The sequence below is a fragment of the Loxodonta africana genome, chromosome 22 (genome assembly GCF_030014295.1).
Source record: "Loxodonta africana isolate mLoxAfr1 chromosome 22, mLoxAfr1.hap2, whole genome shotgun sequence".
NCBI classification, from domain to species: Eukaryota; Metazoa; Chordata; class Mammalia; order Proboscidea; family Elephantidae; genus Loxodonta; species Loxodonta africana.
In genome coordinates, this window is record NC_087363.1 from 42,507,062 (window position 1) to 42,532,247 (window position 25,186).

Here is a 25,186-nt window from a genome sequence, read left to right on the forward strand (position 1 = left end):
AGTCTGCTCCCCTTTCCTCCCTGAACTGAGTAAGGAGTTATCCTGGCCCACTCCCTTCCCTACTTCTCCTCCATTGCATTTTCCATACAAATGTTTCTATTTTATTGTTCCTTCTTGTAATAAAGGGAAGAGGATAAAACCACAGGTAGCTCTGTCTCCCGATAGCCTCCATCCAACCCTGTTGTACAAACTGACTGCTTGATTTGGGGGTGCCTGAAGATTGGAAGACAATAGCTGCAGGGAGCCCCCACCCCAACATGCACCTGGGTGGGGAGGGGGAAGAGAAATGGGGGAACACGTTTGGGGATTCCTTTGTCCAGAGTCCCCACCTAGCCTTCTGGCCCTTTGGACCCCTTTCTGCGCTTTGCCGGTGGCTCCTGAGCACGGTGGGGTTGGCGCAGGTCAGCACTGAACAGCACCTGCAGGAGCAAGGAGTTTGTGTGGGTGGGGGCATGTACTGGGGTCAGGGCTGATGGGGCTGGTGGCAGTGTTAGGAGGTAGAGGAATTCATGGGGAACAGGGCTGGGGGCAATAAGAATCCACGGGGAGATGGGTGCAAGTCCGCTGGGGTCAGGGCTGGGTGGTTGGGGGTCCTTTAGGGCCACTTGGGATGGTGGCAGAAGAGTCCATGGGGATCGGGGTTGGGTTGTTGAAATAGACCACTGAGTTAGGACTAGCGGAGAAGGGAGAAATCCTGTGGGATCTGGATTAATGGCTGGAGGGTGGGGGAAACCTGGGTATACTCACCGCTTGTGCCCAGCCAGCGTAAGGTCCCCAGAGACTCCGGAAGAAGTTTCCTAAACCAGAAATGATGAGTCTATTTAATTGGCCCCTCTCTCCCTGCTCCTCACACACAGAGGATGTAGGATTTAGGGAGAGGTGACCAAGAGGGTGAGGGGTCTGTCTCATCTCAACCCCACTGCCAGCCCCAACATCCCAATTTCTCTCCTCACCCAGTTCCTTGTTAGCCGGGGGGCTCGGACCCTTGGCCTGGCTTGTGGTGGGATGCCAGCTGTAGTCATACTGGGCAATATGCCACATGTGGATGTCCACAGGCACAGCCTGGGGCTTGTCTAGGGCCATCAGGCAGATGCAGTCAGCCACCTTTGACAGACACAGAGTGAGCCACCGAGGCTGAATGGCAGGATCCCGCCAGCATCCTGCTTCTAGCCCCAAAGACCAGCTGCTGCTTCCTCTACTCCGAGGTTATTATTAGTCTATATTTTCAATCAATACAAAAAACCAGTTGCCATTGAGTTGATTCTGACTTATGGCAACCCCATGTGTGTTAGAGTAGAACTGTATTTAATAGGTTCTTTTTTTTTTTTTTAATTTTTAAAATATAATTTTCTTCATTCTGTTGTTGAGAATATACACAGCAAAACATACACTGATTCAACAGTTTCTACATGTACCATTTAGTGATACGGATTACATTCTCATCCTCCTTTTCTGAGTAGTTCCTCATTAACATAAACTCATTGCCCCCTAAGGTTCCTATCTAATCTTTTGAGTTGCTGTTGTCAATTTGATCCCATATAGGTAGTTCTTAAAAGAGTTTAATGCTCAAGGCAGACATTTTTTACTAGTTAAGTTAAACTACTGTTTGGTTTTAAGAAGACTTTAGGGGATGTTTCTGGTTTAAGGTTTAAAGATTATCTCAGAGCAATAGTTTCAGAGGTTCATCTGACCTTCATGGCTCCACATGAGAATTTTAAATTCTGTTTTGTATTGCCCCCCTTTTGATCAGAATTCTTCTATGGAATCTTTGATCAAAATGATCTTTGATCAGTAATAGTAGCTGGGCATCATCCAGTTCTGGTCTCATGGCAAAGGAAGCAGCTGTTTGTGGAGGCTATTAGCCACATATTCCATATCCTCCTCCTATTCCTGACTCTCCTTCTTCTGTTGTTCCAGGCAAACAGAGACAAATCGTAGTGCCTTAGATGGCCGTTTGCAAGCTTTTACGACCCCAGGCACTCCACACTGAACTAGAAGGTAGAACAGGGGCACTAAGTATGTTATTAGGCCAATTCACTGGGATGTCTCATAAAGCCATGACCCTAAACCTCTAAACCAAGAAACCAAATCCCATGAAGCTTTTGGTTGTACATAATCAGCCTCAGCAGCTACTCGTCCTTTTTGTTGTTGCTGTACATAGGGTTTTCAATGGCTGATTTTTGGACACAGACTCCCAGGCCTGCCTTCTGAGGCACCTCTGGGTGGACTTGAACCTCCAACCTTTTGGTTAGCAGCTGAGTGCATTAACCATTTATACCACCCAAACACTCCCTCAATCAATATATACTATGTATTAATAATAATAATAAAACCTATGATGAGAGCTGCTACTGAGTAAGCACCTATGTAAGGTAAGCCCTTATCATAACCTAGGACAAAGGTATTACCAATCCATTTTACAGATAAGAAAACCAAGGCCCCAAAAGCTGAAGTGACTTGGCCAAAGTCATACAGAGCCCGTTAAAATTTTTTCTTTAGACAAAAATTCATTTTTTAAATTAGAGAAATAAGAAAAAAAAAAAAAAAACAGATGCTAAATTTTGTCATCTTACTGCTAGATAACCCTTTTGACGTTAAACATAAAGTTTTGTAAGTACCCTGTATGTGTAAATTCAATAAAAAAAAAAAGTAGAAACATCTTACCATTTGTCACTCCAAAGATAACCACTATTAAGTTTCCCGTGATTCCTATGTGAAAAATTTTGCATACATATAGCAGCATATATATGCACCTGAACAAATGGCCTTTCTAAAAATGCATTCAAAACAAAATGGCCTGTATACCCTTCCAGCACTCTGTATTTTTCTCTCATAGAACATCTTCATGTGTCCTTTCTCCTTTCTGTTCTGCCTCCAGAAGCAGAGCCTGTACCCTGCTCCCAGGCCTGCCCTCACCTCCTACTCTCAGTGTGGGTGGTGAGGGCAGCTCTCTCTCCCTGGGGCATCACCTTGGTGCCCACCCCAGGCAGGGTGCAGAGGGCCTTGTGGGCATCCTCGTAGGGGGCCTCACGCAGTTGCTGCAGCCAGGATGGCCCACCCTGTTCTTCCAAGATGGCTCGGGCACTGGCACTCACGTAGCGGGCACGATACCCCAGGCCCAGCTTCCGGAGGTGGGCCTCCACCTTGGGCCCTGCGGAGAGTGGGAAGGACAGCAGGGGTCAGGAGTCCTCACATCCTCTCTGTTCTCCGGCTAGTATGAGCCCTCCACCCCACAAGTACCTTGGGAGAGAGTGGACACTTGTAAGTGCAAAGGGAAGGGCTAATGCCTGGGATTTGCTACTCTACAGATGTTTTCTGAGCGCCTTCTATGTGTTGGACGCTGGAGCAGGCACTGAGGAAGACTTGCTGCCATGGAAGGGCTCCCCAGTTGAGTTCTTGCCCTTTCCTAAGAGCTTTCATGCCCATGATCTAAAGTCATAATCATAATAACAACAACAGCTTCTATTATCAAGTGCTGGGTTTTGAGCACTGGCAAAGTGCTTTAGGTATGTGATTACTTACACTCCTCAAGGATCCTGAGGAAGCACTGCTGTGTTTCCCATTTCACAGATGGAGAAAATGAGGGCTTAGAAGCGGTTAAGGAACTTGCTCATGAAAGACCATGGTGGAGATGGGATCTTGTACCCTAGTCTGGGACACCAATGCCTGTGCTCTTAACCCATTACACCACACTGCCTCAAGGTTGCTTAATTCTCTCCCAAACCCTCCCAGACGGAAACTCTTTATCTCCATTCTATAAATGAGAGAAGCTTGGAGAAGTGAATGAATTCCTTGAAGTCCTAAAACTGCTAAGATAGGAACTAAGACTAAAGACTGGGTTTCTAGGCATCAAAAACATGCCTCTTCTCAAGACAGGCTGTCTCCTCACTATGCAGTCCCCAAGCATGTCCCCTTGCTTGGTTTTCACATCTGTCAACTGATATACTTGCTTCTGTAAAATACTTGCCTCACCAGGCTGTTGGGAAGAACATGTGTGTTCTCAGATGCAAAACTGTTGGGTCCACTGCAGAGTTGGCAGCTTGAATTTTCTGCATACTTCTTCCATGCCAAATACTGTGCGGGTGCAATATGCATTCTTTTATTCGCCCCTCATGACAACTCTGATAGGTAGGAGCTATTATTACCCCATTTCACAGATGAAGAAACTGAGGCACAGGGAGGCTAAGTAACGTGCCCAAGTGCACATAGCTAGAGGTCAAGTGGCAGAGTTAGCATTCAACCCGAGCAGTTAGTCTCCAGAGTCCATGCTCTTAACTCCTACACTATACACTGTATACTGTGTATGGATGTTGGCAATGGTTTTTTCTGATAATGCATTGGACCCATGGGACAAAAATCACAGACTAATGAGTTGCTGGCATTTTAAGGATAAACTGAGAAGGCAAGGTATAATTAGGGCTGATCAGACCAGGCAGGGTGATTCTGGATGGGGACACTGTTTGGGAAAATTGGAAGTTCTGAGATGGTGACAGGGAAAGCTGATGGAGGGCCTGGGCATGGGGAACCCACCCACTCACCAGCCAGAGCCTGTAGGCTAGGGAAGCCATGGTAGGTGACATCATCAAGCTGGATGAGCCGAGGTCCGAAGGCCTGGCAGAGCCGCTCTACCATACCAGTGATGCGGGCAATGTTGTTGTTGGAGGAGCAGATGAAGGAGAAAAGACACTCAATGGGGTCCTGCCGCAGAAGCCGCACACCTGGGGCGCAGAAAGGTAGGAGGTAGGAGAAACACCTGCTATTGAGAGTGGACTCTTCCCAGCCTCAGATCCTACGCACCAAGGCTCCAGGGAGATCCCAGGAAATGAGGGACCGCATTATTAGAGAAAGTAACACCAGGCCTGTCATTCTTCATAGCAACTTGTGAGTCCGGGTTATCATCCTGTTCCGTAGATGAAGAAGCCCCTTGTAGGCACCATGAGGGCAGGGGTTTATGTCTGTTCTGATCATTGCTACATCTCTAGTTACACAGCAGATGCTACAGAAATATCTGCAGAATGAATAAGATACCTGCTGCAGGTCACACAGCCAGGATTTGGCTCAATAGCCTTGTCATTCCACTGTGGTGATCAGCAGAATAATAATAGTAATAATAATAATTAATATGTGCCAGGCACTTTTCTAAACACTCTACATTTTCATAATCTCCATTTTGTTGTTAGCTAATGAGTTGGCCCCAAATGATGGCAACCTCATGCACAATGGATCAAAATGCTGCCTGACCCTGGGCCATCCACCCCCAACTCATGAAAATCCATACACAATGGATCAAAATGCTGCCTAGTCCTGCACCATCCCCATGATCAGTTGCAGATAGGACCATTGTGAGCCACATTTTTTTTCCTTGCCAGGCCTTTCTTCCTAGTCTTAGTCTGGAAGCTCTGCTGAAATTTGTTCAGCATCATCACAGCAACACAAAAGTTTCCACTGCCAGACTGGTGGTGCTGTGCATGAGATGCACTGACCAGAATCAAACCGGGTCTCCTGCATGGAAGGCGAGAATTCTATCACTGAACCACCACTGCCCCATTAATCTCCATTTTACAGGTGGGGAAACTGAGTCACAGAGAAGTTAAATGTAGCTTGACCAAAGTATAAGAACCCCAGTTCCTGTACTCACCTTGGAATTTCTGGGCCACCTCTTGGAAGTGGGGGTCCACAGAACTCCAGTGGTAATACAGTTGAGCCACGCTGACATCCAGCTGGAAGTACTGGCGAACGGCCTGCAGCTCCTCTTGTGTGGGCTTGCCTACCTGGCCCTTGTTCCCTCGGTACACGGTGCAGTAGAGCTGCTCCTCCGTCTGGGTCAGTGTCCATACTTGGTCCGCCAACACGCCACTCCAGTGCGCAGGGCTTTGCTCCCTCCACCTGAGCCCCCAGGCACAGCCCTTGTACTCAGTTTCCCTTCCTGCACCCTTTCCGGTCCCGCCCATCCGACAACCACTCCATGTACAAAAGTAATTTGCTAATTGCAAAGTAAAAGTACTTTCTTTGACATCAGTTCTCTTTTGATCCGTACAACACTGCACAGAAGGCTAATTATCTCTTTCTGAAGGAGAGAACAAGTTCGCCACCTGCACCTGTTTCTCTCATCACCCCCAACATTCCTTTGCACAACAGGAAGAGCCAGAATCCAGGGTCCCAAAGGACGGGCCTCCCAGGCGCAGTCACTCACCGGAAGGACTGTCCAGAAGCCAGAACCAGGTCCAGGCGCAGCTCAGAGCGTAGACAAGGGATGGAGGCCCAGAGGGCTGGGGCGGCGGCTAAAGTACGATGACCCATGCTACTGGGCAGGAGGGAACCGACTAACCTGTACACACAAGGCTCCGCTTTCTAGCGGCCCCGCCCACTCAGCACTGGAGCGGCTTGTCACTATATGACCCCGCCCACACAAGACCCGCCCTTTATGGCCTCGCTCACCGGGGCCTTGTCTTCCTTAATTTTATTCAAGACCCCGCCCAGTTTCATTTAATTTCTCCATTCCCTGAAGGCCCCGCCCCTTGCAGTTCACCAAAGTCCCGCCCTTCCCACTCTCTGTCCCCACCTCCTGCCCCTAGAAAAAAAAACCCATTGCCGTTGAGTCGATTCCGACTCATAGCGACCCTATAGCATCCTGTATTCCTGGCGCTGCAGGCCCCGACCCCCATCATTACGTTTTCGTGCCCCGCTCCCCACGGCCTTTCAGAGCTCACCACTGCTCCCGGAGCTGCAAGCACTTTCGGAAGCGTGAGGTATCGCATTCTTCCGGCTTCGCCAGAGGCCGCGTTCAATACCACCGGAAGTAGTACTCAAAGCCCCGCCCACTTGGTCCAGAGCTAGCCAATCCGAGGAGGAAGTAAGAAGCGCCAATGAGTAACCAGGAGTGGAGTAGATGGGCGGGCCTTTCCGAGGCGCCGAAGAGGTTGGCGCGCTCTGGGCTCGCTGCCCGCTCTTGACCTCTCCGCCTCTGGGTCGTCCGTGTTCGGCTCGCTGGATGGCACATCTCCGCGTCGCAGAGGACTGGGCGCAGGTTGTGGAGCCCCGAGTCCTCACTGCCTGTTCTCAGAGCACTTCGAGTCCTCAGACCCAAGTCCTGCTCCCAGCCCGTTCTGTTAAGAGTCTTTCTCCACCGAGTTTCTTCAGTCTCAGATATTTGCCCCCCTCAGAGCGCCTGACGTGAAGCCTCTTCAAAAGAATGGGACCCGAACACAGCTCCATCCCTTCGAGTGCTCGTGAAGTGCCTCGGCGGGCGTCTGCCTCCTGAGGATTCTGCCCTCAGCACTCACCTGCTAACCTTCTCGCCTCCAAGGTCTCACTGAGCCCCTCGACCCCGCAGTCTTAGTCGGCCTCCACAGAGTGCCCGTCAGAGGCCTGTCTCCTCCGGGAATCACACAGCTATGCTGAGTGGGGCCTGTGTAGGGGCTTCTCCTGGAGCTGAGCCCAGACAAGCAGCTCATTACTTGGAGTCTTGGTTTTTAAGTCCCCAGGGACAAATGTGTGGCCCAGAGGCAGCCTAGCTCAGTTGCCAGTGCCAGCCACCTGGGCCCAGGGGTGACGTATTCTGATTTCCCTTCAAGAGAAACACACAAAAATCAGAGACATAGGAGACATGAACTTTATTTAGACCATTTTCACTTTCTAGCAGTGATACTTGATTGTGTCTGAATGATTAGACTGCAAGTTCTTTAAGGACAAGATCTGCAAGTTCACCTTTGTGTCCCACAGCACCTCTCATGGTGTACCCTGAGCATAGGATCATCATCAGACCAATGGTGTTTGTCTCGGTTCCACTCAGTAGCTCCAAGGCCTTGGGCAATTATCTTTCCCTGAGGTTGTCTTCTCACTCATAGGCATACCACCCCACAGTGCCAAGCACTCAGAAGGCATTCCTCCAATAAATGTTGCTTGAATGGTAATAGAAGGTGCCAAGGGTGGGAATGCACAAAAAGGAATCTTCTACAGTCTATGTCCTCAGCAAAGCCAGGGGACAGGGATGGAAAGATCACAGATGTAGTGACTCTGAAGCACTCGGGCCATCCTACTGGCAAAGGACTTGAAGCATCTGAAATCCAAAGAGGAATCTGCAGTTGACTCTTCCTCCACCTTCAGCAGTTCAGCAAATAGACCTGAGTTCAAATCCTAGCTCGCAACTTCCTAGATGTGGGAATTTAGGCAAGTTACTTAATTTTTCTATACCTCAGTGTCTTCGTGGGGATAACCACTCTATTATTAACTTACTCCATAGAGTTATTGCAAGGATTACATAAAATTGTGTATCTAAAGGTACTTTACCACAGGGACTACCAGTCATTAAGTGGATGGAAATGGGAGCTATCATCTTTGTGGTTGTCTTCTAAATGAGGCATGCAAAGCAGCCAGTAACCACTTGGGCCCAATTATTTACCATCCCTGGGGGACAGAACCTCCCTTTTTACCCCTTTTCCCTGGCAGAAGGCAAGAACCAAGAATTCCAAATAGACCATTTATTTTCTAAGAATCAATATATTTTCTTCCTTTGAAATAAATACAAACCAGTTTGAAAGGGGGAGGGTATCTATGGGAAGGAGAAAGGAAGTGGGGACAGGCCCCAGGTTTTTTCTTTTCTTTTTTTTTTTTTAGTAGCAAATGACTCTGGCGCGACCCGGAAACGCAGTTACAAATGAGAATAATTTAAATTCTCTGCTAATTACAGTATTTACAACAGCAGGGGAGGGGGTCACCTAGTGCCCCTCTTCCGGGCTGGACAGACATCAATCCCACTGCTAGGCTGGGCAGATGCCCGTGCACCTCACCACTTGCGGGGGCCTCAGGCCTCTAGGCAGTTACGAAGTCTCCTGGCACGAGTAGAGAGAGGTGGTAGCATGGCCTGTTTTATGCAGTGTCCTAACCTTGGCCCACCACCATGCCCTACAATGCCATGGGATCTCTGGGGCTTTCTGGCCTGTGGACCACCCCTCTACTTTCCCAGAGCCGCCACGGGCCCTTGGAGTGTTCTGTACAGTCCAGCTGCACTCAGGGCGGGAGGGACCTCCCCCGCCCAGCTTCCCCTGAGACTGGCCCCAAGACCAGGAATAAGTCAGTGCAGAGGCCGGTGCCACTCCAGGACAGTGAGCAGAGGGGAGGAGAGAATCACAGGACACTGGCTTGGGCTGTGCCGGGCAGCATCAGTCACTATCACTGGTCTCGCTGCTCTGCTCGCCCTGCACCTTGCTGCGGTGCTGCAGAGCCCTGTGGTAGGCGATCTGCACTGACTTCCGGATGTTGGACTTGCGGCCCTCCAGCATCTTCTCCTTGTCCAGGTCCTGGTTCACCCCCAGTGGAACGAGCTTGGTCCTGGGCAGCCACTGCCTGTAGGATAAGGTGAGGATCAAATAAATCATCTCAGGGAAAGCAATGAGCACCAGCCTTCCTTACTCCTTCATGCATTCAGACACACCTCCTGAGCACCAACACTGGGCCAGGTTCCGTAGGGGGCGCTGGGGGTACAGGAACCAACAGAAACAGTCCCTGCCCTTAAGAAATTGCTCACAGTCTAGTGATGAAGAGAACCCGGTCAACAGTCACACTAGGGGGTAATCACAGGGTATTTTGGGCACAAAAAGAAGAGCCCTGACCTAACTTGAAACATAGGTTCCAGGGAAACTTTACTGACAATCTATCCTGACAATTCACAAAAAGACTAGATATGTAAATATGACAGAAAAGAAATTCAGAGCATGAATGTTTATGCTTGCTTTATCCCCACCTTGTTACCATGGAGGCAGAGGTGGAAAAACTAAGTCTAGAAGCCATGTGAGTCTGGGTGGGGAGCCACCCCCGTATCTGTCACAGTCATCAATGATCCTCTGGTTTCTAGGTATAGCTCTTGTCAGCTGCTGCCTACACAGCCTCTCAGACTCCTGGTCAACACAGTCCTCTAGCTCAAAGATCTGTTCTAAGTCCATATTGCACTGCTAAGTGATAGCCCAGTCTGTTGCTGGTGTTTCCAGCAACCACGCAGGGTTGCATCTGTGGCTATGAGTCACACCAAATGCCCCTCTGCTCCCTTACCAGGTTCGCTTGTTGTCAAAGAAGAGGACGAGGTAGAGATGCTCTCGGGCTTCCTGGGTCATCTGTTCCCCAAGTTTCAGCACCTCCAGTGGGGGCACAGGGATGGGAACCCCATGGTGGAACATACCCTCCCGGGGCATCTTTGGATCAATGATCTGAGGGTGTAATAAGAATCTGGTTTGGTTCAGTCCACTTCCTCCCCATGGTCAGCCCAGCCCGAGAATTTCGAGACTACCTTTGAAGTGGGGACACAGAAAGGTTATCATACTGCTAAAGCTGCAATGCTGTCACCTTGGCTTCTTCCCATGCCAAACTGTTCCAGGGCCCAAAGAGCAAGGGGACAGAAAAGGGAGAGATGGAGAACTAACTGGGAGCCTCTAAGTGGTACTCAAGCTGCATCTGCCCATCAGTTTGTCTCCTAAGAACTCCTGTGCTCTGCAGCTCAGCAGGGGTTAGGAAAAATCTGCTTATTGTGAGTCCTGCATTCTGGAATTAAAAGGCAAGGGGCATGACAGGAGAAAAGGAAGCCTACCAGAGCTGGGTACGATGGATACCCTCGGCATTTGGCCCACACAAGGTCCAGAGCGTCCAGAGGGGAGTCCTCATCCTCCGACAGCCAGCCAGCTCCCCGGCCCAGACTCTTCCTCACCACTTCACAGGAATGGGAGAGAGGGGGCGGATCAGCTGCTGGGAGACTGGCGAGGCTCTGACACTGGGCCCCCGGCATCCCTGGCCTTGGGCGAGGGTACTTACTGCTGTGGCCCACGCCGCGGCCAGTGCCCACGGAGTAGGCCTCATTCTCAGTGCCTGAGGTATCCTCACTGCTGTCCTCTGGGAATGTGCCCCGAGAGAAGGAGGGCTTGCCCCGGCCTTGTTTTGAGGGCGTTGTGCTGTGGGCAAGACACAGGAGGCAAGACACAGGAGCTCACTCAAGGGAGGGGAGGAGTGAGGAGTGGTATGGTAGGTGCCTTCTCTTTAAACCCTCAAGGCCCTAGACGTCTGGAAAGCAGAGGCTACACAAGGAGTTTCAAACTCAAATGTCCTCAAGGCCAGGCTGATGATCTGCCTGAAGAACTGGCCTGCTTTAACAGCATAATGGTGGTGGGGATGAGTGCATTCCCCCTTTAAAGGCAGCAGCCACTACTCAGCTCCCACCTGATGCCACTTGGCCATACTAGTCAGGTTCGCCAGATCTTCTAATTTTTTAGAGAGAATCCAGAAACTGGGCATTTTTCATGGCATTTCCTGATGCATTTTTTAAAAACTGCATGCTGGCCAAACAAAATGTGTCTGTAGGTCAAATCCAGGCCATAGGCCACCAGTTTACACCCTCTGCTCCAAACCATCAGCTTAACCCTGGATGGTTCTCTCAGTTCTACTATGGTGATCTTTAATCTATCCCATTTAACCTGCAGAGAACCTGGAAATGCTGTGAGCCCTGGAAGGGTACCCTAGAGGCGTGCCTTGACCTAGAGGGCTGGTACCTGGTTCGGTCTGAGGCAGCGCTGCTGCTGCTACTGCTGCTGGACTCAGAGTCTGAGCTGCTCCGGGGAAGGCTGCAGTCATTACGGTATACCAAGAAACTCTTCTTCACTGGCTGGTTTCCACTGCTGAAGCCATTAGCTGGTAAGTCTTTGTTGGGGGGAGGGAGAGGAGAGAAAGAAACAGTCAGGAAAATGTAGATCAGCGATGGCACTGGGGCTAGTGGGGACTTAGAACCTGGGCTTCCCTCTGTGCTGGAAAAGTCCTCCAACTTTGGCCAGCAGAGCTAGCTCTGGGCAGTGTCAACTACAGTTAGTTGCCCACAGCCCTGCCCCACCCCTCATAGTTCCCTTGGCAGTTATTGGCCTTAGGACACAAATGGCTTAAAAGGCAGGAGATTCCCCAAGGAGGATAAGAAAAGAAAAAGTGAAGTAGTAATAAAATGGAAGGGGGCCCTGGATGGGAATCTGGCTGGGTCAGTGTCTCTGGGCTTCAGTTTCTCCACCTGTAAAATGAGGGAATTCCTAAAGGCCCTTCTAATTCTGACATTTTATAGGCAAATGAAGGGATTAGCCGGGAGTTATGTTGGGGAGAATGACAGTTCTGCTCACTCTCTTGGGGGGCTGGGTGATGGTGAGGCTCACCCATTGGGGGGTCTTCTGTGGACTTATCACTGTCGCTGTCTGAACTCGAACTGGGTCGGGGGCTCCTACCCCGCTTGCGCTGACGCAGGGAGCCCATGATGGGGAGCTGGGGGGGCCCCACAGGACTGCCTCCGTGGCTGGGGGTCATCTGGCTCTCCCGGTTTTTGGGGGGCCGGCCCGGCCTCTTGGGCGGTCCAGCTGTCTTCGGGTTCTTTTTGGAGAACAGAACTGAGGTTCTCCTGCCCACCTCATGTGCGGGGGTTGAGGACATGTTGGGACCCAGGCCTGGAGCAGAGAAAGAGAGAATGAGAGTTGGTGAGGGGTCTGATGTGGAAAGGCTACATGTCCAGGGGCATGCCCTGGGTGTGTAAGACCATTACTCCAGCTACAGTTGGGGAGATGCTCTCAGGGGCATGGAATAGGGAACACTGTCCTCTTATACACATAGCCAGAGGGGCAGCTAAGAGCCCCTGACTGGGGAGTAGGGGAGAAAGTGCAGCTAGCTGTGCAGGAGGGACCTCTGCCTGGGGAATGGTAGGGGCTGGGTGTGTGCTGCAGAGCCGGTGTGGCTTGCTTTGGGGTCCAGACCTTTGCTTGTCTCCTGGCTGCTGCTCTCCTCAGCGGCGCTGTCTGTCTGCCCATCCTTGTCGCAGGCTGCCGGGTGGGGTGTCAGATTGCCCCGGCTTGAGGGGCCATGCCGCTCAGGCCCATCCCGTCCAGTCTCCCGCTGATGGGCCAGCTTCCGCCGCAGCGCCGTCATCTCCTTCTTGATCATCTTTGCACGCCGTGAGCGGCCAACACTCTGCTTGCTGGCATTCACCTCATCTAGTCGCTCCAGCAGCAACTTCAGCTGCTCTTCCACTGGCAGGTGCTTCTGGTTCTCCAGTAGGACTAGCCGCTCTTCTTCTGCTGCTATGGATGAGGGTCGGAGGATAAAGGTCAGACTCAGGGCAGCCCTCTGGACCCCTTGAACCTGGGCAGACAGCAAGTAACCCAGACTCTTCCCACCTCAGCTTTTCACCCAGAACAGCTATAAATGGGAGCACCAAGCTGTGGAATGGTAAGCATTACCCTGCATCCACTCAGTCTGGCTTCTTGGGGAGCATTCCTAAGGCCAGCTTCCACTGCTCAGCCTAGCTGCTTCCTGCCTACACTGCCTGCTCCCAGGAGAGGACTTTTGGAAAACTGTCTACCCAGGCATTGGCCGGTGTGTGTGAGTGTGAGAGACTCATCACCCACCATCTTCGGCGTGATGTGAGGCCTCATCTCCAGCCAGGCTGTGGGGGATATGCATGCCCGTCTCGAAGTCAATGCCCATTTTTTCTGCCTGGCGCCGGGCCTGGCGGAGCACAGCACCACCCTGCTCACGGAGCCGCACTGCTGCCCGGTAGAAGATGGTGTCCTTGGCATTGTACTTGAGGCAGTTGCTGACAATGAGGTTGAAGTCCTCCTCAAAATCATCAAAGTTCAGGTAGCGGTAAGCTTCCAAGTTCTGCTTCATGGTGAAAAAGTCCATGGGTTTTTTGATGTGGTCTAGGTAGTCAGGTACCTGGGAAAGCAGAGTAGTTGTGGCTAAGTGGAGATAAGCCCCTTACTCCCTGAGCCCGTACTCCTAACAAAACCCCCTGATATGCATCCAGCAATCTCCTCCCACCACAGATAGAGACAGGCATATAGCACAGGGGAAGAGAGAGCTGGATTCTAATCCTGACTTCACAAATCACAAGCTATGTGACCTTGGCAAATCTCTTAATCTTTCTGGGTCTTCATCTTCTCTCCTTGGAAAAGGTGATAAAATACAGCCAAATATACCTTCTAGAGCCATGTGAAGTTTCAGTAAGAAAATGGCTAGCAGAATCCTCTGGAACTACCATTATCTTGTATTCCTTCCATTTTTACTTATCATTAAACTTATAAAGAGGCTATTGCCTCAGGCCTCTCATTTTATACCTTTTAGAGAGAACAGTCTGCCAGTCAGGACCTAGGGCTTCGGAGCTGGTTCTTTGGGTGCTAAGCCTTCTAAAGTCTCCATTTTAGGGTTCAGCACCCTGAAAGTGTCTTCCTGCCCTGGTATTATTCATCTGGCAGGCTCTGTCCCTGCCTCTGGGGAAAGAGTGAACATCACCTCCCATTCTGGGCCCTTGGGGTGTGACAGGGACAAGACAAAGTCCAGGTGATACACTGCGTGGCTCCATTTCATCTTGCCCCAGAGCCACCAGCCCCTCTTCGAGGTCCCCTCCTAGTCCCTGGCCCAGACCTGCAGCAGGGGTCCAACTGGGAGAGGAAGAGAAAGAAGGTGGAGTGAGGGGAAGGGATTCTTACTTCATTCAATTCGGTTACCTCAGACAGAGGGACCGGCTCGCTGAAGATGTTGCCTGTGTCCTTCTCTTGGAGCTGCTCTAAGGTTTTGCGAAGGAGGATGAGGAAAGGGGTCAGCTGCATCTCCATGGCGATCTGCTGCACTTTGATCTGATGCACACAAAGGCCCAATCAGCCCAGCCCTTAGCAGAGGCATCTGAGACGGTCCCAGGCTGGCTTGGGAACTCGCCTTCCTGCCCACCCCTACAGCTGGGTGGACTCACTCAGGTCTACCATTCTTTAAGGCGCCACCCAGTGAAACTTTCCCCAACTACTCTGGCCTTCACCTTCCCCTGCCTTGAACTCCCAGCACTAGCTATCTGTATCACATAATTTAGGGTCCGTTCATACTCTCCTGTGGCATTTCGCTTCTAGTAGGCCCAAGGGTATACTGAGAGCCAGGAGACTCTAGCATCAGCCCTGTTGCCACGTGGCTATGGAATATGCTTTTTCTTCTCCTACATCTGTTTTCTCCTCTGTAAAACAGGGCTGGCCCAGGAGCACTCACCATCTCCCTTTTGAGCTTCTCCCGCTTGCGGATCAGTTCTACCAGCAGCCGAGCTCGCTCCAGATCGTGCCGGAGGCGCTGCCAGGACTTAAGCTGTTCTTTGAGGGCCCAGTTCTTATCCTCAGAATCTCTCTGTAGAGGCAATAGGGAGATCAGGAGATGGTGAAGGAGCCAGATGAAAGCCAGAGGTGGGTAGAGAGCCCAGGGGAACTTGGGTCTGCAGGCCAAGCCAAAGGAGGGAACACAGTGATTTACTGGCAGACATGCCAGCTAAAGCAGGCGTGCCTCTATCTGCATGTCCCTGGAGCCTGGCATATGCTTAGTAAATATGCTTAAAATGAATGAATGAACATGTAAGAACAATGCTTATCCATCAAGCTGATAACCTATAAGGGCTTCATCCCAAGCCTGGTTTGAAGGCAGCTTAATGGAAGAAACAGCCTAAGCTCTCTGACACTGGAAGCAAATTTCTGTTCTTTTTCCCACGTCCCCAGAGCCCACAGGGAATCTGACACAGTACCCCAATTTGGTCACAGTTCCTCTGAGACTGCAGGTGTGTCTGCAGGCGACGCAGCAGTGGGACCCCATTTCGTGACTGCCGCTTCAGTGTCCAATAGCTGTGAAGCCTCTGCATGAACTGGCTCTTCCTCTGGATGGTCAGGCGGTTGGTGATTTTGCTTAGCCTGAGAGGCAGGGGAACAAAGAGAAAAACCTGCTGGGCCCTGCTTCTCTTAAGCAGAATTGGGATCTCTGGCCAGTGAGAGTTCCTGAATGAGGCTGAACAGGGAATAAGTCTCCTGTCAAAAACCTGAGACACTCGGATTAAAGCAAAGAGGAGCAACGGGTATCAATCAATGGCACCTCCGTAGGCAGGAAGCCAAGCTCCCAGCATTAGGCCAACATCCCTAACCTGTATACCACAGAGTCAGGGGGTTCTGCCCCTAAGACTGCTCATGTCACTGCAGCCCAGAGTAATATTTGACCCTGAAATACCCAATTCAGATTGACCCTTTGAAAATTTTAAGATAAAGCACAACTGTACAGCAGTAAACTATAGTATATCATCTAAATAGCACAAGAGAGTTAAAAATAAGTGATGATCACACCCAGATGAGTGACAGAAACCACTTTACAATTCTTTCCTTTCCTTCCTCCTTTTTTATTCCATTTGTCCCTTCATAGATTGTTTTCTCCTTTGTGGCTGGTGACTACCCATTCTCTTTCTTCCTAACTTAATCACATCACCAAGATGAAGGGCAGTTTCGACCAACTATTAGGTCTACCAGATAAAGGTTTAAGTTTCTGGCTCCTAAGGTAAAAGGTAACCTGCTAGAGAGACCTTTCTGGAATTTGCAGATCCTGATAGGAAGAAGATAACTCAGCCCTGCCACTCCACTCTGGGACCTGTCAGTTCCTCCCCAGGAGGTCTTCTTCTTCCCTCACCTGCCTGTCCACCTGTGCCCGGCATACCTGTGTGGTGGGATGCACGGCACCGACACCACAGGTGCTGCTGCTCGCTTCTCTGCCAGGATCTTCCGCGCCTTCTTCATCTTGATCCGAGACTTGGCCTTGGCCTTCTTGACTTTCTCTGAGCTCCAGCTTTTACCCTCTTCCTCCTCTTCGTCCTCATCCTCTTCACCCTCACTATGCGACAGGGCAGGCAGGCGGCGTGCTGAACCTGGGGGTGTGTGGATGTCGCAGTAGGCCGTCTTGCGGACGCTGAAGGAGGTGCCGTTGGCACCTGTCTCCCGCACAGGCTCCATCTTCATGTAAAGGCCAGCCTGTTGGGCGCATGTCACGTGGAAGGCTGTGTAGCAGTTGGCCTTGTGGCACTGGATGCAGGCCCCTGAGCCCCGCTGTTTGCAAATGTAGCAGGTAAGCTTCCAGCGAGCTGGTGGGATGTGCTCGATGCTGTCGATAGGCTCTAGGAAGACTGTGTTGGCAAAGCAGACCTCGGGGATCCATAGGGCACACACCACATGAGCCCACCGCCCATCATCTGTCTGCTTGAAGGCACCACCCTTGTTGGGGCACAGGGCACAGTCCACAGCGCGGGAGGGTGACTGCAGGCAGCGGCGGCACAGCCACTGGCCCTCAGGAATGTAGGGTACACCGTAGCACTCCTGGTGCACGGCCAGGTTGCACATGTCACAGAAGAGGATGACATTGCTGTTCTGGCACTCACCGTCATTGCAGATACAGCACACGGCATCCTCATCCACTAGTGCATTGGGGTCGCCTTTATTGTGGCTCTCAAAGTATGACTCCTTCTCCAGCCGGTCCATTAGGTACTCAAAGATCTCCTGCGGGATGGGACTCACACCCTCTGTCTTCCGCCGCTCGTTCATGATGTCCAGCCAGATGTAGTCCTCCTCGTCCATGTCATACTCTACTTCCTCGTCCAGCTCCTCTGCTGACTTCTCAATGTACCTGCAGTGCACACAGGTAGCTTAGCATCATATAGTTGAGATTTCTTTCCCTTAAAAACAATGAGTTACATCTGCCAAGCACTTCCTCTGTGCTAGGCCTGTATCTTTACACATGTTGTCTCATTCCATCTTCACCTTTATCCTAGGCACTATAATCATTCTAATTTTACAGAAAAGGAAACCTGAAGCTTGGGATAAGTTAATTCACCTGCCCCAGCTCACTTGTGAGAATGTGGTAGAGCTGGGACGTGACCCCAGACCTGCCAACACCAAGGCTCGTGTCCTAGCTGCTACATGACACTGCCTCCCTTGGGGTGCAGAGGCTCAGCTAGACTCCGGAAGGGAGGATGGGCCAGATGGGACCCACTGGGGTGGTCTGGATGACAGTGCAGAGAGTCAGGGAAGAAAGGTCCTTGGTGTCACTTGTAAATTACATACAAGTCGTTTTAGTACCAGCTGGCAGGGCTTGGAGCTGCTCTGGGTCTTCAGTTAGCTGGTCCCTGAATCAGCTCAGGACACCCTCGAACTCTAGGTACCGGTTTGCTATGTTTGCTCACTGGATAGCCTTAGGAAATCAGAGTCATAACAGCTAAGATTTACAGGGCATTTCTATTAGCCAGGCATTGTACTAAGTTATTACATGTAATTCGCACCACAGCCATATAGTCCATGTTCTCACTGCCCCATTTTACACATGAGGAAACCAGGGCTTCGAACCAGTTTGGTCTTGTGGGAACCCCCGGTGAGAATTTGCTTTTCCAACAAGTTCCCTGCTGAGAATTTGCATTTCCAACCCAGATATGTTGAATCAGAATCTACAGTTTAACAAGATCCCCAGGTGACTCTTATGTATAACTTCCTGGGACCTTGTTAGAAATGCAAAATCAAAGCAGGGGCTGGAAGCCCTAGAGGAAACCAAAGTTTTGACAGGTTAATTTACTGCCCAACACAACTAGGTCACACAACTAGGGAAGTCGCAGAGCTGGGACTTTAGCCCCAGCACTCTTAACCCCCACGCTACAGCACTCACTGGGTCAGCAGGACTGCAGTTGAGGGCTGCTCCAGGTGCCTGTGACACAGAGACATGCCCTTGGCATGCTCTGGGTAGCCTGGACTCTGGTACTGTAAAAATACAGTGCATGATGCTAAGAATGGGGTTTTGGCTTCTAACAAATGTGGATTTAAATCCTGGCTCTGCCGCTTTGTGACCTTCAGGACATCACTGCTCTTCTCTCAACTCACTTTCAAAGATGACAGAATAAAGATGATACTATCTATTCACAAAGAGGAAACCCTGGTGGCATAGTGGTTAAGTTCTACGGCTGCTAACCAAAGGGTCGGCAGTTTGAATCCGCCAGGCACTCCTTGGAAACTCTATGGGGCTGTTCTACTCTGTCCTATAGGGTTGCTGTGAGTCGGAATCGACTCGAAGGCACTGGGTTTGGTTTTTTGGGTACTCACAAAGATGCTGCCAAGATTAAACAGAATTACAAAAATGAATGGGCTAAATCAAGCAGCACATAGTTCCTGTCCCTCCCCTCCCCTCTCCACATGAGAAGCTGGGTTCTGGGTGCTACAGCAGGCCAGGAGAGCACAGAATGCGGAGCCACATTGCCCGGGCTCTGTATTTTGGCAGGCAAGTGACCTAATCACCCTGGGCTTTGGTTTCCTCCTCTTTAAATTGCGATGCTAATCTGAACCTATTTCACATTCTGTTGTGAGCATTAAAATGAATAAATACAAGTACTGAGAGCAGTGCCTGGCATGTAGCAAATACTCAATAAACGTTAGCTTTATCATTAGCTTTTGTATAGCTTTTCCCCACCTTGCCTCGTATTATATAGTTTTTTATGTGTCTAATTCTTCAAATACAGGATAGAGACAAGAACCATATCTGATTCACTAATAAGATAGAGACAAGAACCATATTTCATTCACTGCACAGAAACAGGCACTCAATATTCATTTAAAAAGCATTTTGAGGGTAGAAGGAGACAAAAACACTGTATCTATAGGAAGCAGCTGCTTCTGCATCCTTTACTTCTTCCCCAAGGTAACTGCAACATCCTCATTCTTGAATGAGAGTGAGGCTCAGGGCTTGTGTGAACCATCTGGTCCCTTCCAGACCTTGGCACCAGCTCTCATGAGCAGCAGTTCTCAACCTTTTCTCTGCCATGACACACGTGGCATTACGTGATGGTGCGCAACACACTCCCATAGGGCACCCAGATTACAGGCTGTGGCCCAGATAAGGTAGGCTGTATGTCATGTACAATTCCTGGCACACCAGCTGACACCCAATCTCTCTCTTCCCCTCAAGAAAGCATATCAGGATCCAAGTAAGAAAAAATGTTATTAGAGAGCTGACCTCAAATCTTCTTTAATTTGTATAAAAAGTAAATCATTTCCAAAACTTGGGCAGTTCCGCTAACAGCAGTTACAAATTCCATGCAACACCATCTCCCAACTGATAAAGGTGCACCAGCTGAGAGCTGCTGCCCCAGAAGGCAAAAAGTGAATCTGCGTAGAGGGAGGAAGAAAAGGAACTGAACGCCCATCAGAGCAGAAAGAGCTGAAGAGCCATTACAAGGGAGGGGAAGCCCAGAGAAGGGAGTCTGCGTGTTGCGGGGGTCAGTGGTTGAGGGCATGGCAGTCAGTGCTAACAGAAAGACAGCAGAAACCCAGAAGGAAGTGAGCTGGGCTGAACAGATGGAAGAACGGGAGAGAGGAAAGTGACATACTGGGCCATATCATGTGGGTTACCACAGATTTACTTTTAAAGAACTAAGATTTAATATAAGATGTGGATTACAGTTTTGGTAAAAACGGTCTTTAACATAATAACCTTTCTGACAGATCCTTGGCCATCAGGCCTTCTGATCAGTTGACAACAAAGACTGCTACCTAGCTCATCAGAATGCTCTCTTTGCCTTGGATGCTAAGACTCTCAGAGCTAAATTTTATACTTGGTTTTTGTACCATCCTTCAGCTTCACAACCCACCCCATTCAATTTTACCTCATGTTAAAGGAATATAGCCTTTTTGTACCTGTGCCTTTATTAGGAGCCACTGTGACTAATTTTGGAAAGAGCTGGGGTACAAAGAAACAATTACATGAAACAAAAGGGCCACTGGAGGAGTACAAAACACAAAGCAATGAAAATATTGCTTAAGCGTGCTAAATGATGAATGACAAAAGCAGAAATCATAGGAAAATTGCCTGCAAATTTGCAAACTGTTTTTATAACCTTATGAAATCAGTATTTGCTGCCTTTAGGCAGGCAGAGGAACACTGTCCATTCTGCAGATGGGGTTTCTATAAAACCAGAAGTTGCATGAGTTAACCAAGTCACACAGCGAGTGAATGGAGAGGGTCAGGATCAGAAACAGGATCTTTGGTACAGTGGAAATACTGCAGCTTTAGAAACAGAGGTGCCTGGATTTGAATTCCAGGTCAGCTAGCCACTTGCATGTGACTTTCGACCAGGCTGGTCCCCTTTCTGGACTGCAGTTTGCTCATCTGGAAATAAGGACAATACCTACCTGAGTGGTGATGTGGGAATAAAATAAGGGAGTGGCTATAAAGCACCCCACAGAGGTCCCTGTGTCCGCAGTTTGTGCTCAGCTACTAATTAACTGAAAGGCTGGCGGTTCAAACCCATCTAGTGGTGCCAAGAAAGGCATGGAGATCAGCTTCTGTCAAGATTACAGTCAAGAAACCTCTACGGAGCAGTCTGTAACAGATGAGGTTGCCATGAGTCAGAATCGACTCAGCAGCAGTGGGGTACAAAGCACTCGATGCAGGGCCTGGCATGAGGCAGTCAAGGCCATCATCACTAGCTGGGGCAGTTTCTCTCACTGCCCTGGTAGAACCAGTGTGCCTTCTCTATCCTTTATCCCTGCCACTCTCCTATCTGCTGCCTGCCACCTCTCTGGCTCCTGAGCCCTATTTGACCGTTTTCCCAGAGTTGGGGCCAAGGGTGGCCTTACCGGTAATAGGAAGTTGGCCGGGGCGGGGCATCAGGGGTATCCTGCTCCAGCTCTCGGTATACCACCTCTGGCAGCTTGGGAGTGGCACTCGCTGAAGCATTATGGTGGTGATGGTGGTTGGAGTCCTTGCGTTTCTCCTTGTTCTTATGCTTGCCCGACTTAGGAGTGGCAGCTGGTGTCTCTGTGTTCTCCTTGTTGCTGCTGTTCTCGGGGGCTTCTTCTGGGGCCTCCTCATCCTCTGACACTACATCCAGGTTATCGAAGATGCTGATGCGGTGGACACGGCCATGCAGGTCCACCTCCACCATGCGCTGGGCCTGTGCGTAGCTCATCACCTCACGGCCTGGCGACTGTGACACCTCTGAGGGGCTAGGTGACTGCTTGTTGGCTGGGCGTGACTGACGCCCCTTCTTCTTGTGCTTGCGGAGTGGAGTCTGCTGCGGGGGCGGCGGGTTGTCGTGGTCATAGTGGTACAGATGGTACTCGATACCACTGTAGCTTTTATAGACCTTACGGCAGGTCTCCACGGGACACTCATATGGTGGCTTAGTTGCCCGCAAGTTGTGGCAGAAAGTCTTCACATCAAAGTCCACCCCCATGCTGTCACAACTAGAACACAGAGATCAGTTAGCATAGGTCTAGGGAGGGGTTCCTGGCCACCTGCATCAGGGACCCCACTTTCTCCTGCCGTCCCCCTCCCCAAAAGTCACTAGGTCCTGGCCAACCTACCGCTACAGCATTTCCAAATGCCATCTCTTCCACCTGGTCTAGGACTTCACTGCCTCCTGCCTGGTCGACCTGCCCTATGTCTAAACTCCTTTAGCTCAATCTCACATAATGCAGCCAGAGTGATCTTTCTACCAAGTACCAACAATAATGCCAATTTCTTGATTAACACTCTCCAGATGTTCCCCACTCCCTTCAGGGTAACATTCAAATTTCCTCTGATGGCATTCCAAGTCCTCTGTTCATTGTCTGGCCCTAGTTCTCCTTTCCAGATGCTTCACCAGGTACAGCTGTGCTTCTGTTTATCCCAGGCAACTGGTTACTCTCTGAATATGTTATAACCTCTTAATTCCTGCAGATGACTTCTATTTGGAATGCCCTCCACCCTTTCTGATTTGTGAGCTCCTACTCAATTCTTCCAAACTCAGCTCGAAAGTCACTTCCTCTGTTATGACTTTTTTGACTCTCCTGTGGGAGCTTTGTTTCCAAAGCATCCCATTCTCACCTCCACCATGGCACTTATGTGTCAGGGAGACTTATCTGCCTCCTGCCACTAGACTGGGAGCTTGCATAACGCAGACATGTGCCTACTCACCTCTGTATTCTTGAAAAACCTGTTGCCATCGAGTCGATTCCGACTCAAAGTGACCCTACCGGACAGAGTAGAACTGCCCCGTAGGATTTCCAAGGAGCAGCTGGTGGATTTGAACTGCTGACCCTTTGGTTAGCAGCCTGAGCTCTTAACCACTGTACCACTAGGGCTCTATATCCTTAGTACCAGGCATACACTGAACACTCAGTTTTTGGGGAATGAATGAATAACCCGTCAAATGAATGGCTGAATGACAGAATCATCAGATCTGGAGCTGAGAGAGATGGAATGAAGGCTAGTGTTAGCCCATGTAGAAACTTGAATGAGTGGCCAAAGTCTTGGTCCTGGACTCCCACAAAAATCACTGGATTATAGAAAGCATCAGTTCATTTCTGAGGCCTTTAGGGGGAGCCTATGCCCTTGCCCTGGGACTGAGCTGGGGGATGTACTATGGAGCCAAGTGAAAACTGAGGTCATTTAGTCAAGGCCAGTAAGTAGCATGTTTTACATTTGCACTTTTCATTCACCCATTCCTGTAACAACAACTGAGTGCCTACTAAGTGCTATGTCCTAAGGGTACTAACACAACCATGACAATTAGGCACACTCAGCTCCATGCTGCTCCTCAGGGGCCCTCCCTTCCTCCTCCTCAGTGTTCCTGGGTGAGTGGAGACAGCAGATGGTAACAGCCCCCAGAAAGCCCAGCTTGGTTAGAGGCTGCCCCAATTTCTCTCAGCCTAGTTGAGTTCAACGATTCAGCTGGGGGCTTGGCTCCATCCCAGGCAAAGCCACCCTGAGCTCTGGGACAGTGACCCTTCTTGGCGTCTCTCCTCCTGAGGCTTAACCAGGTAAACGTGCTGCTCCAGCCCCTCTGTCAACAAACCCTGACTCCCACACTGAGTAACGCTACATGTTCAACTCCAACTTGCTTCCACTGCCTACCTGCGGATGTGCCTTTAAACACAAACCAACAGGAAGCACAAACAAGCTCTCCTCTTTCGGTGCTGGGTCCCCGGTGAATGTTTCGACTCTGCCATCCTGGCTTCTGACCCGGCAGCAGAGGCATAGGGGACAGAGATCAGAACTTAACCTGAAAGCCCGTGGGGAGGGCCCGGGGCCCAGGAGTGTGGCGGCCGCAGCTGCTCCCGTAGCTCAGAGGGCCGGAGGAAGTAGGGGGCGGGGGCCGGAGGGACCAGGCCGGGCCCCAGAGGTGCCCGCAGCCCTCTCTCCCGGATGCGGCGGCGTTTCCCCTTTGTCGAAGTGTAACAACTTAAACAAGGCTCCTCTCCTGCCATTGGCCCAGGCGGCCCCGAAGGATACAATGTTGCCCCTAGAAGTCGGCGGGGAGCCAGCGCACTGTCAGTTCTCCCCGCTGGAGCGGCCCGAGGGGCACCCGTGCCGGGCAACTCAGTGCGCGCCCACGAAAGTAGCTTACCCCTTTCCCGTTGGCCACTCCCGCCCATGTCCCGGGCCCGCACTCACCGGGCACCTCGAGTCCGGGCTCATCGCCGGGGGCGCCCGCCGGGGCTCCGACCCCTCTTGGGGAGGCCGGCGGGGAAAGACGGACCGGGAAGCTGGAGCCCCAACTCTGGGACCACAGACCTCGCCACCCCGGCCCCCCGCCGCCCCGCACTCTGGCCGCGGCTCCCCGGGATTCCCGCGCTGATCCCTGCCGCTCCCGGTCCCGCCGGCGCCTGGGTGTCTCGACTCCGTCGGCCGCGGCTGGCCGCCGCCTTTTTCGCGAGCCCCTAGGTTGCCCGGCCTCGGGACCAGGCGCTGCCGAAACAATGGAGCCTCCGGAAGGCAGCGCGGGGACGGCGGCGGCGGAGACCCTGGCGGCAAAGGCAGTGGCAGCGGCGGCAGCAGTGGCGGCGGCGACGGCGTCTGCGCAGGGTAAACGCGGCGCCGAGGCCCTGCTGAGCTGCACTTTCGCCATGGTCCCCCACCCGCTCGCTGAGGCTCGATGACTATTTTCTGAGACTCGGAAGGCCCTCTGGACACACTGAAAGGCTTCTCTGGCCCCTCTCTCTTAGAGTTGAGCTTTTGGGGGGATGAATTCATGGTATTATGGACCTGGGGGCGCCAGGCCGTTTGTGGCGAATCTGCAGCCACGGACTGTGAGCGCGGGGCTGGGCGTAAGGATCCCGCCCTTCTCCCCTCCCCCTCTACGCCCTCCTCCTCTCCTCCTGCTGGCGCCACGGCTGCGGTAGGGACCTGGCGTCCGAGAAAGGGGACGAGGCGGGGCGGGAGCCACGGGGCGGAGCTGGGGGCAGAGCCCAGAGCAAGAGCTAAGCCCAAGGGGGGCCCCGCGTTATGGATAGGGGCGGTGTAAGGCAAGAGGAGAATGGACCGGTTTATGGGGCCAATAAGCAACACCTGGACTAATAAAACAACATCACGATAAACGGAG

General features: G+C 51.2%; 2 protein-coding genes across 17 annotated transcripts; both read right to left on the bottom strand.

The window, feature by feature from the left end:
* Nucleotides 1-37: 37 nt before the first annotated feature.
* Nucleotides 38-6,807, bottom strand: OGG1 (8-oxoguanine DNA glycosylase). 7 transcript variants are annotated; one of them, XM_023547955.2, is made up of 8 exons: nucleotides 6,711-6,802; nucleotides 6,194-6,351; nucleotides 5,639-5,886; nucleotides 4,539-4,718; nucleotides 2,970-3,151; nucleotides 954-1,104; nucleotides 748-797; nucleotides 306-419 (listed from the first exon to the last, which is right to left on the bottom strand). In XM_023547955.2, the coding sequence occupies exons 1-8, from the start codon at nucleotides 6,756-6,758 to the stop codon at nucleotides 330-332; spliced, it is 1,107 nt and encodes a 368-aa protein (XP_023403723.2). In that variant the 5' UTR covers nucleotides 6,759-6,802; the 3' UTR covers nucleotides 306-329. The 7 variants fall into 7 exon arrangements, with proteins under 7 accessions (XP_064131023.1, XP_010588287.2, XP_023403721.2 ...); XM_064274953.1 differs by lacking the exon at nucleotides 954-1,104 and having other exon boundaries at nucleotides 38-419; nucleotides 6,194-6,301; nucleotides 6,711-6,807; XM_010589985.3 differs by lacking the exon at nucleotides 954-1,104 and having other exon boundaries at nucleotides 38-419; nucleotides 6,194-6,328.
* A 622-nt stretch (nucleotides 6,808-7,429) lies between these two features.
* On the bottom strand, nucleotides 7,430-24,633 carry BRPF1 (bromodomain and PHD finger containing 1). Of its 10 annotated transcripts, none has more exons than XM_064274940.1 (14): nucleotides 24,259-24,633; nucleotides 23,719-24,106; nucleotides 21,459-22,067; nucleotides 16,510-17,469; nucleotides 15,560-15,722; nucleotides 15,040-15,171; nucleotides 14,514-14,642; nucleotides 13,413-13,722; nucleotides 12,762-13,085; nucleotides 12,174-12,458; nucleotides 11,532-11,679; nucleotides 10,580-10,937; nucleotides 10,048-10,202; nucleotides 7,442-9,345 (listed from the first exon to the last, which is right to left on the bottom strand). In XM_064274940.1, the coding sequence occupies exons 3-14, from the start codon at nucleotides 22,055-22,057 to the stop codon at nucleotides 9,162-9,164; spliced, it is 3,747 nt and encodes a 1,248-aa protein (XP_064131010.1). In that variant the 5' UTR covers nucleotides 22,058-22,067; nucleotides 23,719-24,106; nucleotides 24,259-24,633; the 3' UTR covers nucleotides 7,442-9,161. The 10 variants fall into 10 exon arrangements, with proteins under 10 accessions (XP_064131016.1, XP_064131010.1, XP_064131011.1 ...); XM_064274943.1 differs by lacking the exon at nucleotides 23,719-24,106 and having other exon boundaries at nucleotides 7,525-9,345; nucleotides 10,580-10,698; nucleotides 10,801-10,937; ... (1 more) ...; nucleotides 14,496-14,642; nucleotides 24,259-24,632; XM_064274942.1 differs by lacking the exon at nucleotides 23,719-24,106 and having other exon boundaries at nucleotides 7,527-9,345; nucleotides 10,580-10,698; nucleotides 10,801-10,937; nucleotides 14,496-14,642; nucleotides 24,259-24,632.
* Between the last annotated feature and the right edge of the window lie 553 nt (nucleotides 24,634-25,186).

Coding starts and splice junctions, on each gene's coding strand:
- BRPF1 (XM_064274940.1), bottom strand. CDS start 22,057: ATGGGGGTGGACTTTGATGTGAAGACTTTCTGCCACAACTTGCGGGCA. Junction 17,470..21,458: donor CGGCCAACTTCCTATTACCG/GTAAGGCCACCC, acceptor TGTGCACTGCAG/GTACATTGAGAAGTCAGCAG. Junction 13,723..14,513: donor AGCCGGTCCCTCTGTCTGAG/GTAACCGAATTG, acceptor CTGCTTTCCCAG/GTACCTGACTACCTAGACCA.
- OGG1 (XM_023547953.2), bottom strand. CDS start 6,758: ATGCGATACCTCACGCTTCCGAAAGTGCTTGCAGCTCCGGGAGCAGTG. Junction 5,887..6,193: donor GCTTCTGGACAGTCCTTCCG/GTGAGTGACTGC, acceptor CTGGGGGCTCAG/GTGGAGGGAGCAAAGCCCTG. Junction 3,152..4,538: donor TAGCCTACAGGCTCTGGCTG/GTGAGTGGGTGG, acceptor CACTCTCCGCAG/GGCCCAAGGTGGAGGCCCAC.